General features: G+C 34.3%; 1 protein-coding gene across 1 annotated transcript in view; it reads left to right on the forward strand.

Moving 5' to 3' along the window:
* LOC129234631 (pre-mRNA splicing regulator USH1G-like) overlaps positions 1 to 14438 on the forward strand; it is a 114339-nt gene extending 99901 nt beyond the window's left edge. Inside the window, exons 2-3 of the mRNA XM_054868664.1 lie at positions 6530 to 7620; positions 14159 to 14438. Of these exons, the coding sequence (XP_054724639.1) occupies positions 6530 to 7620; positions 14159 to 14388 (1321 nt within the window). The 3' untranslated portion in view covers positions 14389 to 14438. The remainder of the gene's footprint in view (positions 1 to 6529; positions 7621 to 14158) is intronic.
* Positions 14439 to 14775: the final 337 nt, after the last annotated feature.

The following is a 14775-nucleotide window of genomic DNA, read 5'->3' on the forward strand; positions in this document are numbered from 1 at the left end:
AGTAAAATTTTATAATGTGTTGTAGATGAGCCACATAGGTTAGGATTTGAACAAGCTACGAAACGTTAATAAATCTCTCTTATACTGTTTTTTTTTATCTATTTTCTCTATCTCGAAGTGTACCTATCTCCATCCGTAGCTAGATAATATAAACGCACGCTGCGAGGAGACATATTTGCTGAATGTGCACATACATTTGCTGTAGATACGTGGGCGTCGCCCGATGATTTTTAATATCAATATCAAACACTGGTTATCTTGAAAATATGTTGATAAATTAATGTTTAAAAAAATTTCATGCTTTCATGGGTACATGATTGAAAGTAAAAGGCTTCATTGTCTTACTAGAAATTTTGCCGGCTCACTATGTAGTGATTTTCATACCTACAGATTTTTGTTGTTGTCCCGGCTGATATTTGATATTTATAGCAAACTAGTCTATCTATTTCTCTTTGTATCCACCTCTATTTCTCTTTGTTTCCATCTATCTCTATACTTATTTATCTCGCTATATTTATAAATGTATACTTTATACCTTATAACCCATTTACTATAAAGAAATAAAAATTGAACATTTTTGAGAATTCGTGAAAAAGTTTTGGGGACTTATTAGTCATAGGTACGCCACTTAGCTAGGCGGCTTGTTTACTGTCTACTTTGGAGAAAATACAAAAATAACGATTATATTGCTGTCATGTTTGGTCCTCTTTTTCTGAATCAATAAATCTATACTAATACAGTAACCCCTCGTTATATCGCGCCTTTCGGGGGGACAAAGAAAAAGAGCGATATATCCGAAAGCGCGATATAACGGAGGGCATTAAAAATAGTTATGTTTAATACACAAGTAAATTGGCATTCGTTCTTTTTGACATTAGTTTCTAATGGTTTCGATGTGGGTACTATCACACCGATTGAAATTTAAACAAGCTTGAAATTTAAGTAAATTTTCACCGTCAGAAAGTTAAAATCATCAAATGGCGAATGAAGACGATCTTTCTGAGCTACCGCGAGATAAGAATGAGCATTCCAATACCCTCTTATTCCGAGTAGGTCTTCTAATCCGTTTTACTTGCTGTAGAAAGGATGTGAAAAGTAAAAGAAACCAGATTGTTTCCAGGAAACTATTTCGCCTGTCCAGATCATTATTCCCTTCTTTGATGCAAATCCTGGTTTGTGCAACCAAGTACAAATCTTTTCTGTACTAAAAGAAGGGCGTATGTTCTCTTCTACATGGGCTACTATGACACCTGCTTGATGTCTCTCACTCCTTGTAAAGGCAATGTATCGATACAAAAGAAGATGTCAAGTAGTTTACAGACCATCTTAAACTGAAATATACTGCGCGAGTATGTACATTTGGATGACAGGAATTGCTGCTGCTTTTCCAGCGAATTCAGAAGAATTGCTTCCTTTTGTTTATTGACAAAATAGAGAAGAGACCTTCTCTGTGCAATACCATATGTTTTCAGAAAAGGTTTCAAACTTAAAGCAAAGTTTTTTTCTTATTTTAGGCTTTAAAATTTCGGGAGACAAGAAAAGAGCGATATATCCGAATGAGCGATATAACGAGGTGCGATATAACGAGGGGCTACTGTATTATAAAGAGAGAGAGGGCGGATTTTTGTGTGTTTTTTCATGTTCGAGATAATCTCTGGAACCACTGCACCTATTTGAAAAATTCCTTCACTATATGAAATGTGCTTTCTTACTGAGTGACACAGGCTATAATTCGAGAAAATTCGATAAGTGTAGTTCTTTTTTTAATTCCAATTTAGGCCCAAATTTTACATAAATTACCGAATATTGGAGTGAAAAATTACTTGCACATATTAATATTATATATCGTTGAGAAGGTTTTAAACAATGTTTCAATGCTCTAATTTAATTACGGCGGAAGTAATTTGCGCTTTTTGCTCGAACTTTTTTAGGCTTAGCTGAAATTTAGGCACTACTTTCTTCATTAAATCTGTCAATAAAAAGTGAAGGAATTGTCCCACAGTTTAGTTTTTGACACCGTTGAAAAAAGCGACATTTTTTACTCCAGATCTCTTTCGACCTATGGTCGAAAAATTTAGCTTCTATCATCAAAGGGAAAAAAGTTAAAAGCGTTTTTAAATCAATTTCGAAGTATGTCATTTTGATTCAGGTCGTCAACCATTTTATTTTCGCGTTTAAACGGTTATGCTTTTTGAGTCCATTGTTTCTTTCCTTATTTTGCATTTAATTTCTTAAACTTATTTTTTTCGTGTTTCCATGGTTACGCCTTTAAAATCCATGGTTCGCATTTTAATTTCTTAACAGTATTTTAATGTCTGTCGTCATTGTTTGGAACGGTAATTTTGCATGGTGTTTTTTTTTTTTTTTTCTTTTATTTAATCCTGATTGTTGAATATATATCACTTGACACAATTTTTGTTCTCAAGATAGACCGGGCAAAGCCGGGCAACGCAGCTCTTAATATACAGTGGCTCCCAAAAGTGTTCGTACACCTTGAAATTTTTTAGTAAAACCAGAATAACGCAAAACTGAATTCGAATATGAAGTCCAATATTTTTTCACAGCATTCCTATGTCATTCCAAAAAACCCTGTAGTTTTTTCAAAATATTTACGGATATTATTTTTGAAATTGGTCAAAAAACGAAGAGACAGAGAAATAATACGCCACAAAAGTCATTGTACACTCAAATATTTTCGAATAAATTCATGATTAAAATTATCATTTGTCGTTTTTTTATTATTTTTACATTGTGTTGACCCATAAAAGTCATTTGGCTTTAATTTTTTGTTTATTTATTCCTTAATATTGTGATTATTACTTTAAAATGACTGGTATTTGTAAAAAACCACAAACATCGTTCGAAATTTGAATTTTTTCCTCACAGTAGCGGTAAATTGGTTTGAAATGTCTCTAAATTAGTTAAATTATTCCATTCTATAGTAAAGTGCTTGATAAAATTCTTTAAAGAAAAGAATGGGACCGTAAACAAGGAAAGAAAAGGTCAACCGGCAAAGTTGACAAAGCGTGATTGGAGATTTACAGTTAAAAAATTTATGAAAAATACACATTTGAATGCTGTAAAAGTTTCAGCAGAACTGAATGAAACATTTTACGTTTAATTTTTACCTGAAATTGTTCGCCAAGTTCTCTGATTAGCTGGATTAAATGGGACCTCATCCTGCACAAATTTTCTTGATCGTGCGAAAAACAGTAAGCTTACGCTTTCCGTCGTAAAATCAATGATAAATAAGCTCAAAACGTTTTGGAACAACGTCTTACTTATAAATGAAAATAAATTCAACATTTTTGGTTAAATTGTTGTATAACTGTATATGGAAGAAAAGAAAATGAGGAATTTAATCTTAAGAACTTAATTGGATCAGTTAATCAGGACGGTGAAGGTGTTCTTGTGTGAGGGTGCATCTCAGCATCAGGACTTGGAAATTTGGAATTTTTTGATGAAATAATGAATTATGCTGTTCATTTAAATATTTTAAAAAACAATTTTAAACTGTTAGCCCAAAATTTGGTAATTGGAAAAAACTTTGTTTTTTATCAAGATAATGATAAGAAGCACACGTTCGCGTTTGGTGCCTCAAAACTTGTCCTTAAGCTTAGAAATATCTCCTCAATCGCCAGATTTCAACTTAATGGAACATATTTAGAGATTTCTGGTGGCTAGATTACGAAAATACACCATTGAAACGAAAAACGAACTAGAAACGGCAAGACTCGTAGTGCGGCTGAACACTTACTCAGAAATTGCACAAAAAAAGAAAGAAAAAACAATGAAATCTATTCCCAAACGTTTAAAAGCTGTTGCTGTTACTGCATGATATTCTACTAAATAATAACTTAGTAAAAAGTTAGATTATTTACTAATTTTTTGACATTTTTTCAAAGTGTACGAAGACTTTTGTGAGATAAAATTTCCGGCACTTTTTAGTTTTTGATTTTTTAAAAATTAAGTTTTAATGTTTTATTAAAAATGTTCATGTAGTTTTGTTAAAAATAGATCCCAGATCTTATAATAAAATACCTATTCCGAAATATTAATTCTAACTAATGGATAAGAGCTTATTTCATTGAAAGTCGTAGGTGTACGAACACTTTTGGGAGCCACTGTATAAAGATTTAAAAGCTACTGTTAATGTGATTTTATACTTTTTTGTTTGTGTGGCGAAACATTTATTATGGCCAAAGAAAAAAACATCCGCTTCACTCGCAAAAGGGTTGAGTTCCGGTTGCGTGGTCGCTTGGCACGTTAGGCGCTGAGCAGTTCAGTCTAAGATTATTGTTTTAAAGCAACCGTAAATGTAATTCATTGTTTTGGCGATTTGTTTTGAAAGAAAAGAAACTTTTGATTTATTTTTATCCGAGTGAAATGTACGACATTTTCTTCTTTTTTTCTGACGATGATCTTTGAATGTTCCACTGGATTTTTTTTTTTTTTTTCGTTAGACGGATGGATTATGACTGCGTGGTTGCTAGGCGAGTTTGGCGATAAACAATAGTTGCGGAAATATTTTTACATTTGAAAAACATTATTTGATGTCTTTTTTTGTTTATTTAGCAAAATATTTTAAATTGCAGTAAAAACCGCTTCACTCGCTAAATAGAGTTTTAAAGCAACTGTAAATATAATTTAATAATTTGACGAAAAGTTTTAAATTCCAAAGAAACTTTAATGTTTTTTTTTTTTTTTTGAAAAGGTGTGTACACATTTTATACAAAGAAAAATGATCATTTCACATCACAGGGGGAGGGGGCGTCAATTTTTTTATTCAACGGACTTTCATTAAATTTTTAGCACGGGCATTGCTGTGGGGGTACTGCTAGTAATGAATAAATAAATACCTTTGAGCAAGAAATAACTGGAAATATCAACGTTGTTTAGCACAAATAAACAGCTTACAGAATATTTCTGCTAAACAACGTTGGATATTTCCTGTTATTCCTCTTTTTCTGGTTTTACATTTTAATGGAACTTTTAATTTTTTATTTATGACTTGATGTATTTACTTGGTGGAATATTTAACATTTAAACGTAGCTTTTAAGGTTTTTTATACTTTAATAGTTGACGGGTTACTATAGTCAAACTCTTCACGTTATTTGGCTCATTATAAGGACCGCAGAGAGCCAAGGTGAACCCCTTGTCAATTATGTCCCCGGGCCCCCTCCCCCCCCCCCCAAAAAAAAAAGAAAAAAGGAAAAAAAGAAGAAAGAGAAAAGAAAAGGAGGAAAAGAAGAAATAAAGGGGGGGGAGAAAAGGGGAAAGTAAAAAAAGTTGGGGGGTGGGAATCAAAACTGCTTACTAGAAAACAATTAAATCTATTTTAAGTGCCACAACAGTAAATACCAAAAGAGTAAATTTTACTTACTGTTAACGCTTTCTCTTGTTCGGAGTTTTATATATAACCCCCTTTTTCTTTCTTCCTTTCTTTTTTTTCTCCCCTTTCTTCTTTTTTGCGTCAATGGCGCCTCCCCCCCCCCCCAAGCCCGGGCTTCTAGTTTCCGACAAGGCTGACATGGCCTCTCGTCGGGCCAGCTCATTATTTTACATTTTAACGGCTTAATTTAGTGATTTGAAGGGGAATTTTTCATTTAAATGGAACTTTAAGTGTTTTTGAATTTTGATTTCATTGTAAAGTTCATTAAAAAGACAAAAAAAAGTATGGTATCTCCAAAGGTGTTCTGCATTTTGGACCACCCCGCAGTTTTTTTTTTTTTTTTTTTTTTCCCACGGCTGTAGAGCCGGAGAGAAAGGGACTGACTCCGGCTCTGACTCTTAGTCTGGAAAATTTAAAATCATCCGATTCCGATTCCTTCAGCCCAAAAACAGTCCGACTCCGATTCTGCCAGCGCTGACAAAGTTCCGGGCCCTTGAAAGAAAATGATCGACTCCCACTGTTGGAATTTTAATCTGTCGGGCTCCGAGTCCACAGCCCTGACTTTTGCAGTGAAATAATGATTGTTGATATGATTTGTTTTTATTTTCATTCCGTAAGTTTTAATTTTATTGATTCAAAGTGAAACGAGAGGAAATTTGGTAACCCTTTATGTTTTGACAGAAAGAGCTGTGCAGACGATTTTTTCTTTGATAAGATTGTTTTTTTTAGCTATCCTTTTATTATTATTTATTTATCGCCCCCGGGAAGTTTAAGGATCTGTAGTCTTAAAAATGCATTTTTGCCGAGCAGTTCTTAAAAAAATCGTAAGCATATAATTTGCAAAATAAGTAGACACTTATGCAAAAATCTGCATCTACTATCAATGTTTATGACACAGAAACTGTTTGTTATTAATTAATTAATGCTCAATGTTTTCAGGGTTTATTTTTTCATTTGTATGTAAATGAAATATTTTAAATTTGGAATTTCATAAAAGTATTTAGTGCTTAAAAAACAGTAATATAAAATAAGCGTTGTAAAAAAAAGTATATGGTGTTCGATGAATCTGCTTGTTTTCTTTTGATAAGAATACTTTTTTGTACTTAATGTAAGTAACGAATTATATTTTCTTTCAGGGGTGACCCAGACAGGTGTGACCACTACGGCAACACGGCACTACACTGGGCAGCAGCAAACGGACATATGAACTGTGTTTCCTTTCTGGTCAATTTCGGTGTTTCACTTTGGGCATTGGACAACGACTTTCACACACCCTCAAACATAGCAGCCATGAACCAAAGGGACGAAATCATCAGATATCTTGACGACGTCGTGGCGAGGCAAAGTGCCCTTAACAAGAAACTCGTTCAAAAACTCAAAGAAAAAGCCGTCATTGAGGCGGAAAAAAGAATAAAGTTATACCAGAAGCTCCAGCGTAAAGCTGCCAAGCGGGCAGAAAAAGAGGAGAAAGAGATAGAAAAACAGCGCAAAAAGTTATATGGCTCTGAATTTCAATTAAACGGCCTCATAAGTAAGACATCCAGCCTCACCATAGCGAGTCTAAGACGTGACGCTGCGAAAATAACTTACGCGTCGCCTAAATATTCAGACATCATAAGCAACGGAGCCGGAACTACCAAAAAGGGTTTGGGGGCAGTTTCGAAGAGGATACAGCAAAAGAAGCAGAATGTCGTGATGACAGCAGCCGACTTTAAAGTGAGGGAACCTGAGGTGAACGGCAAAAGGTCCATTCGCTCGCTTTCCGGACTTCTGAGGGACTCTGAAGTGCTCTACGTGCCAAAGTACGACACGCAGAGCACGACTTCCGGACAAAACCACAGGAGACACATGAGAGACGTCTTCGATAATAAAAGCGAACTTTCCAGAGCCATCAGCGAGCCGGATTTCATGCACGCCACGGATTCCGGATTCGGCGACGACGTACCCCCCTTGGAGCCGTCCGGAAGCATCTTCGAGCGTCCCGGATTCGGGTCTGTGGCTTTCCGGAATTCGATGTCTGGCACTCTGATGTCTTTGCCTTCCACCTCCACTGAGGAAAATGACGAGGACAGCGACGAGGACTTGGATTCCACCAGGATAAGTGAGAAGGACTCCGACCTACAGAACGACTCTGTGGAAGACAGCATTGGCAGCGCCGGCAGTCTTGCACACAGGAATAGTCATCCGCCATGGGATGACGACGAAGGTCATTTTGATGACGAAGATGGTGAGTAGAAAATGCAAAACAGATTTCTTATTTTCGATAGTTATAGTGGTAACAGTGTACCCGCTAGAACGCGAGAATCGCGCACTTTTAAAAGAAATCCCACCTGAAAAATATCTCGATGCGGGATTTTTCGCGATTTTGTCAAGTCCAATCAATGGCATAATAAGATTTTAAATATCTCTCCATATTCACTCTAATTTCAACAGAGGCTGAGATTTTCTTACTCAGATTTTTCCCGCGAATGGGAACCTTGGTTACCGATGATCTATTTTTTTATGAGAATGTCAGGAATGCCGTAACAAGTGTCTGCAATCTGTGCTTTTTAACGTTATTTCTTATTTTACCATTTGACTCGTTTAACTGCAGTAAGAGGTAGAATGTGTTTTTGCGCAAAGGGTGAAGAGTACCCGTGACGTTTCTACATGGATTTTTCCCGGGTTGAAATATGCTACCAAATTACCAAAATAGTATATATTGAGAGAAGCTATTTAGAGGCAAAGAGACTTAAAGACGAGACTTAAAGCTTAGAGACAAATACTAAGTGGTTCGAAAGTGGCGTACCAGGTATGCCCCCCCCCCCCTTTTGTTTTTCAACATCATGTCGATTACGGTTGAAGGTTTGCTATGCTCAGCTACCTGAAAGTCTGAAGAGTCATAAACGTAGATGGAACATTATCCATGTCTTAACACAGCTGAATTCTACACCACGCTCTCGCAAATGCTTCGTGGCAAAACACCTCCGAATCCCCGAAGCTCCAAAACATCTGCGAGATTATGGCGCAAAATTCACCTCTGTCACAACATGGATGGTATTCTACCCATTTTTGTGATTCTTAAGACTTCAAGTTAATGGTGCATAACATTCACTCATAGCTAACATAATGTTGAAAAACAAAAGCCCACTTTTGGATAACTCTATGATTTCTTCGATGTATAGAATAAAAAGACAATACATACTGATGAATACTCATATATTGCTGTTAGCGACCTTTTATTTGTGTACTTATTCTGAATACTAAATGAAAGTTTAACAATTTTTGAATCCTTTCTTGCACAACTTTGAAAGTAATAAATCTTAAAGAATGATTTTAATATTTTCAAAAAGTTTTTTTTTCTTTTCAATATTGTTGAAGGTAACTCCAGACCCCGTAAAAGCTTTACGCTGTCAGTAATAAGTTTCCCTCTCGATATTTTGTCTGAGAACTAACTCATCAGAGTTTACTTAGTTTTTATGTTCCCACCATTCAAAATGTAACTCACTCAACGTTTTACATAGACCTTCATTTACTAACACTGCTTTGAAGTTCACCAGATTGCACAATGCTGGAGTTATGAGGTTTTTCTGCGCAAGCAGTTTAATGGAATTGGTATAAGTCCATATTTATACACATTATAAAGTTTTTCGCGTCTGTGTGGATGAATTAATACGACAAAATAAATTTAAATGTAAATTTAAAGAAAAAGATGAATTTTTAATAAACATCACCCAATTACATATTCTGAGCAACCGAAAATTGTACTTACATTCGGTAGCTCTTAATTTTTCGGTTTCATCTGTACACAGCCAACATTGAGCATTAATGTTAGTAGATATTAGTACCAATAAGTACTAAAGTTTTACGCAAGAAGTAAGTATAAAAAACGGTAAATACAAATAGTTATGCAGAAAAACATTTGCAGTATCAGGCACAAAATGAATGCACAATATTTTTGCGTCATAGTTACTACCTTGTGTTTGACAATTTCAGCAATTTTCTCAAAATTCCAAATAAATATCTTTAAAATTGCAAAAGAGTAATGAAGAAAAAACATTCGCTCTTTAAAATATATTCACATAAGAAATTATAGTATATAATTAAGTACAGGATAGGTCCTTGGATTTTTGAAATTAGTTAAACAAATTGCAATTAATTACACTTCAGAAACATCACAGAATAAAAATTGGGAAGTATGCTTTTGGACAAAGACTTTTTTTTTTCTGCGTGACGACCTAAAAATAACTGCAACATCTGTCACTGCCGCCTGGTGTCACGTTCGCACATCGCGTGATTCGTTCACATGGATTTTTCAGTCCCCAAATGGAAATGAACCAGCCCGTATTATCTGAATCTGTGGTATACTCCGTGACTCAATCTTTGCACGAAAATGGTTCAATGCTGTGCTTCATAAACCTCCTATTTTTAAGTCCACAGAAAGTTAGTAACTAAGCAACACAGTTGACTGATGCTGTTGTCAGAGTGGCCTTGATTGTCGTCCGTTTGAAAGACGAGGGTGGACGCTATATTTAAAGCTCCTTGATTTATTCAGTGATGTGTTGAGATCAGAGGCACCATGGACTTAAATTTTTGGGAGAGCGGAAATTTTCAATTAGCTGAATGGAACTCCAAAGTTCGCAGAATGGAACTCTAACTTTTGCCGAAAGATAATACTTCCGCCAAATCGTCAGACAAAATTTGCCGAATAAGGAAATTTTTGGGAGGTCACAGTGACCTCCCGCAACTTCTCATCGAGGTGCCACTGGTTGAGATTAGTCATAATTTGAGTTGTGATCATTATCAATGTCAAAACGTTTTTTATGGTTCATCTTCATATTTAAAGATGATCTACATTTCATGAACGTTTGCATTTTTATCTTTGATATCGGGAGGGGCCCTTAGCCAAACAGTTTTACTGGGCACTTTGTAACAAAAGCTTACAATTTTAGTCATTGGCTCAAACGATTTTATTCATTTGGAATGCCCTAAAGAGAGGGGCTCTATGCTACAAACAACCTGTTTGGCCTATTCAGAAATCTAGTCCTGTTGAACTCTTTGATTCAGTGCATAATGTGTTCAAAGAGTTAGCAACTTTAAAATTAATCATCAAAGTCAAAAATGTATCCTATTGTGCATCTTCACATACAAATATGATCTATAATTGTAAATTCTAAATTTTGAACTCATTGATTCAGTATATTTTGATTCAAAGAGATTAACTTAATTACTGATTGTTCAGTGCATTAGTAATTTGAGAAATCATTGTATTCAATGTATCCAATTATTCATTCCTCATGAGCACAGATGATCTGTATTTTAATGCGGTTTCTATTTCGATAATTCCTTTGTATTCCATGTTAAGAGCGAATATAATTTGAGAAATTATCATCTGGGTCAAAAAAAATTCGAATCATTCATTCTTCATAAACCCGGATGAGTTGCATGCATTTCTCTCTTGTAGAAATTTTCAGCCAGAACACACATTTTGCTCATTTGAAAAAAAACAAAAAGTCAAAATGAATTTCCTTAATTAGTGTTAAAATATGCTCAAAATAATCTTAAGCCCGTTATTAAGTTACATTAATCACTTATTTTATAACGTGGCAAGTAAAAAGGGTTGCTTAGTTACATATTCTTAAATTGGACCACCGGTCCGATATAGGAAATTTTTTTCTGTCCAATAAAGGAAAACACGCGCCATTTTTTATTCTTTTATTAATTCCTTGTCAACAAGCTTCCCAATCGTGCATGTAAATACATTGCTGCAATCCCCATTAAATACTGTTAATAATACTATAAAAGTAATTTTCTCAGTTCACAAGTTTTAGTATTATTCTATTCTACTAGATACAAGCTCTCAAGGTAAGATCGAACACGTTTTCAACACAAATCACATCGTAACTCAAGCTACGCAGATCGAAATGTGACAAAATTTCATCCTCAAAGGTTTCAGACACAAATCTTTGTATTTCCACCGGTAAAGTGTAGCACAGAACTCAACGCTAGATTTTAAGCCCCTGTCCAATTTAAGCAGTGGTTCAATATAAGCGGTCTTCCCCTGATTGTTACGTGTGCAAGGCCGAATAGAGAGCTTTGTTGATCTGAAAATATTATTGTTTACTTCTGAAAAGACGTGCGTTTTATAGGAAATTAGGGCGCTATATAGGTCGGCATTATAAAGTTATTTTACTGTATTGCACATTTGTAGCGTGCGCTTTTAAAACGCTTAAACTAAATGAACTAAAAATCTGGCTTAAACTGCAGTAGAGGAATGTAGAGCGAAATAAAATAGCAAAATGACTTAATTTTCAAAATGAACAAACAGGTTTTTTTCTTTTTTGCAATGCAAAAAGAAAGAAGAATATATTTTATGATAAAACTTATGTTAAAAAGTTATTTCTCCTTTTGGCAGTAAATTTTTACTTTCAGATAAATGTGGCAGCAGACAATCATTTTGCATCATTGATAGGATAAAGTGATAACTAAAACTATTCTTCGATTAAAATATTTTCTATATGATCATTGAAAATACTTTTCTTAAAATGAATGAATAAATAAATATTAACTAATTAACTAGTAAATAAATGAGTGGATAAAATAGTGAATAAATAAAGTTAATGAATGACTGAGCGAATGTAATTGCATTAGTTAATGAATGAATGTGTAAATAATTTAGTAAATAAATAATAATAAATACACACTCCCATTTTGCCCCGCATGGCACTTGACAAATTGTATAAAACACTTGAAATCAAAACATGCTAGATATTAAACAAATAAGAACAGCACTGAACATCAGCAAATCTCAATTAATACCAAAAATATTAACTACAAAAACTGAATCAATCTATTACAACAAAAGCTATTTTGATGTACCTCAAAGAGTTAAAATATGAGTATCAAATTTTGAAAATGACTTGGATTATCATATACCTTGATCCTTTAGACAGGGTTCGTACAGGTCATGGAAATCCTGGAAAGTCATGAAAAAAAGGTAAGCAAATTTCAGACCTGGTAAAAGTCATGGAAAATTGAAATTTTCATTCAAAGTCATGGAAATTTATTTGAAGTCATGAAAAAAATACCCTGGGCAAAGAGAAAGTACTGTTGCTAAAAGAGCATTAAAAATCTTGAGTGATTTAGCAGTATTACTCATAAAAACTATTAAAACTGAAAAATTGTGTGATCTCAAAAACAAAACCAAATTTTGAAATCTCATTGCATCCACTTCAGTAGCAGCTGCTCGTCTTTTTCCGCAATGTGATTTTACTGATTGGACATCGCTCATTTTGAACTTATCATTATTTCCAACACTTCTTTTATTTTATATTGTGTAGTAGTGAACTTGTATGTTCTTCATTTTGCCACGCCTACTCAAAAAACGCAATTCAATTGCATCTGAGTTCTTTTTCCATCACTCTTAAAAACTTTATTATTAAATATATCAGAGTTTATATTAATTTGTTGAAGGTTTTAGAAAACAAAGATCTTTAGTCAGGTGATAGAATCGAGAAATAGGGGAATTCTAATTACTCTAAAACAGTGTGCCCAACATATGGTCCACTGCTGTTAATTACAGAACCTATTTATATGCATTTGAAAATGCAAATAAGTAAACAAGTACATTTGAATCAGAAGATTTATTCACTATTGAATGTTTTTTTATTTTTTTAAATAAATATATGGTTTAGAAACAGGAATTTAATGAGGAATGTCGCTTTACTTTAAAGAACCAAAACACTGTCATTGTCAAGTTATGTGGACAATTACATGAACTGTTACACTAAATGGCTTTTTGAAGCGAATTTATTGAAACTTAGTAATGACTCATTCAACCTTTGTCCCATTCATTTTCATTCTGCCTGTTTATAGAAAAATTATTAGACATTTTAGCATCATTTTATTCCATTCACTATATTTTCTCTTTATTTAAATTCATATGATGAAGACAAGTAAGAATAGTTTAGTTTTGTTAGGTGTACACTGATATTTTTTCAACCACAAGTAAGTGCTTCAATGAGGTAGTGGCATTCAAACAGAAGTTTTGCTAATGCTCATTTCCAAAAATTGACAAGTTTGATATTAAATTGTACTATTCTCTTCATGTAACAAGGTCATGAAAATTTCTATGAAGTCATGAAAAAGTCCTGAAAAAGTCATGGAATTTTTTCATCCAAATAGAGTATGTACCCTGTTTAGAAGAATCTATTTTTTGACTGGAATCAGCTACAATAACATAGTTAAAATATTGCCAGGTAGGTCGCTCTGCAAAAATGTGTTACTATTTTACTTTGCTCTGCTGTTTCACTCAGACCCATATTCCGTTCATGTTTTCCGAAATTGAAATTTTCGTACATCAATTTCTAATAAATCATTCCTCAGATTCATTTGCTGTTGTCGTGTTCATGGATAGCACTACCCATGGAAAAAAATATATGCCATTGTTTCGAGATTGAACTTCCAACTGAACGACGATAATTGGCTTAGCCAGCCAAAGATGGCACCACCAGTCATCTCCACCTCCATGATCTAGGCATGCTGAAGTGGAAGGAAGTTTTCTTATCGACTACAAAATTGCACACTTTTCAAATATTCAAAAACTGCCATTTTTTTTTTTTTTAAATCTTTATTTCTCTCTCCCCTCCCCCCTCTCCAAATTGAAATACCTGCCACTCAATTTTTTAGATAGCCGTCTTATGAGTGTGTCTCTGTCTTCTTCATTTTGGTCCCTAAAAATCTCGATGAAATGCCTAACTATTAAAGCTTTTATTTTCTGTTACTAGGAATGGATGCGACTCCAATGGTGGTTTTCCTCGTGGCTCATGGCTTGATGGAGTACACAGCAGCTTTGGCCAAAGAAAAAATCGACCTCGAAGCCTTGATGTTGTTGACAGAGGAGGACTTGAAAACCCTTGGCCTCCCGTTGGGGCCCAGGAGGAAGTTAGCCAAAGCAATTGAAGACCGAAAAATCGCAATGGTGACTCCGGGCGATCTTTTAGATTCCAGACTTTAACAAAACAGACGATTTCATTGTTGAGATGGAACTAAGCATACTACAGAAAGAACAGAATTCGTATTTTCATTTTTTTCCCTTCCGATTTGTATTTTTTGTTCCGTGTGGTGAAAGTGTGATATTTTGATACGTATTGAAAAATTTTATCAGTTTAGTCACCAATATTTCTTGTGCAAATAGGACATTCATCAAAGTTTTATGAGCACAATTTTAGTGTTTTTTGAACTAGCAAATTGTGATATTGTATATTTTTACTATAGGTTTTATACTGAATATTGAATTATAATCATTGATACATAAAGCGGGAGATGCGCATGATCAGACAAACCTCAGGCGCCAGGTGATTTAGGCGACTAAAAAATATATCTTGGCGACTAGTTCCTTTAA

Source organism: Uloborus diversus, chromosome 1, assembly GCF_026930045.1.
Source record: "Uloborus diversus isolate 005 chromosome 1, Udiv.v.3.1, whole genome shotgun sequence".
Taxonomy (NCBI): Eukaryota; Metazoa; Arthropoda; class Arachnida; order Araneae; family Uloboridae; genus Uloborus; species Uloborus diversus.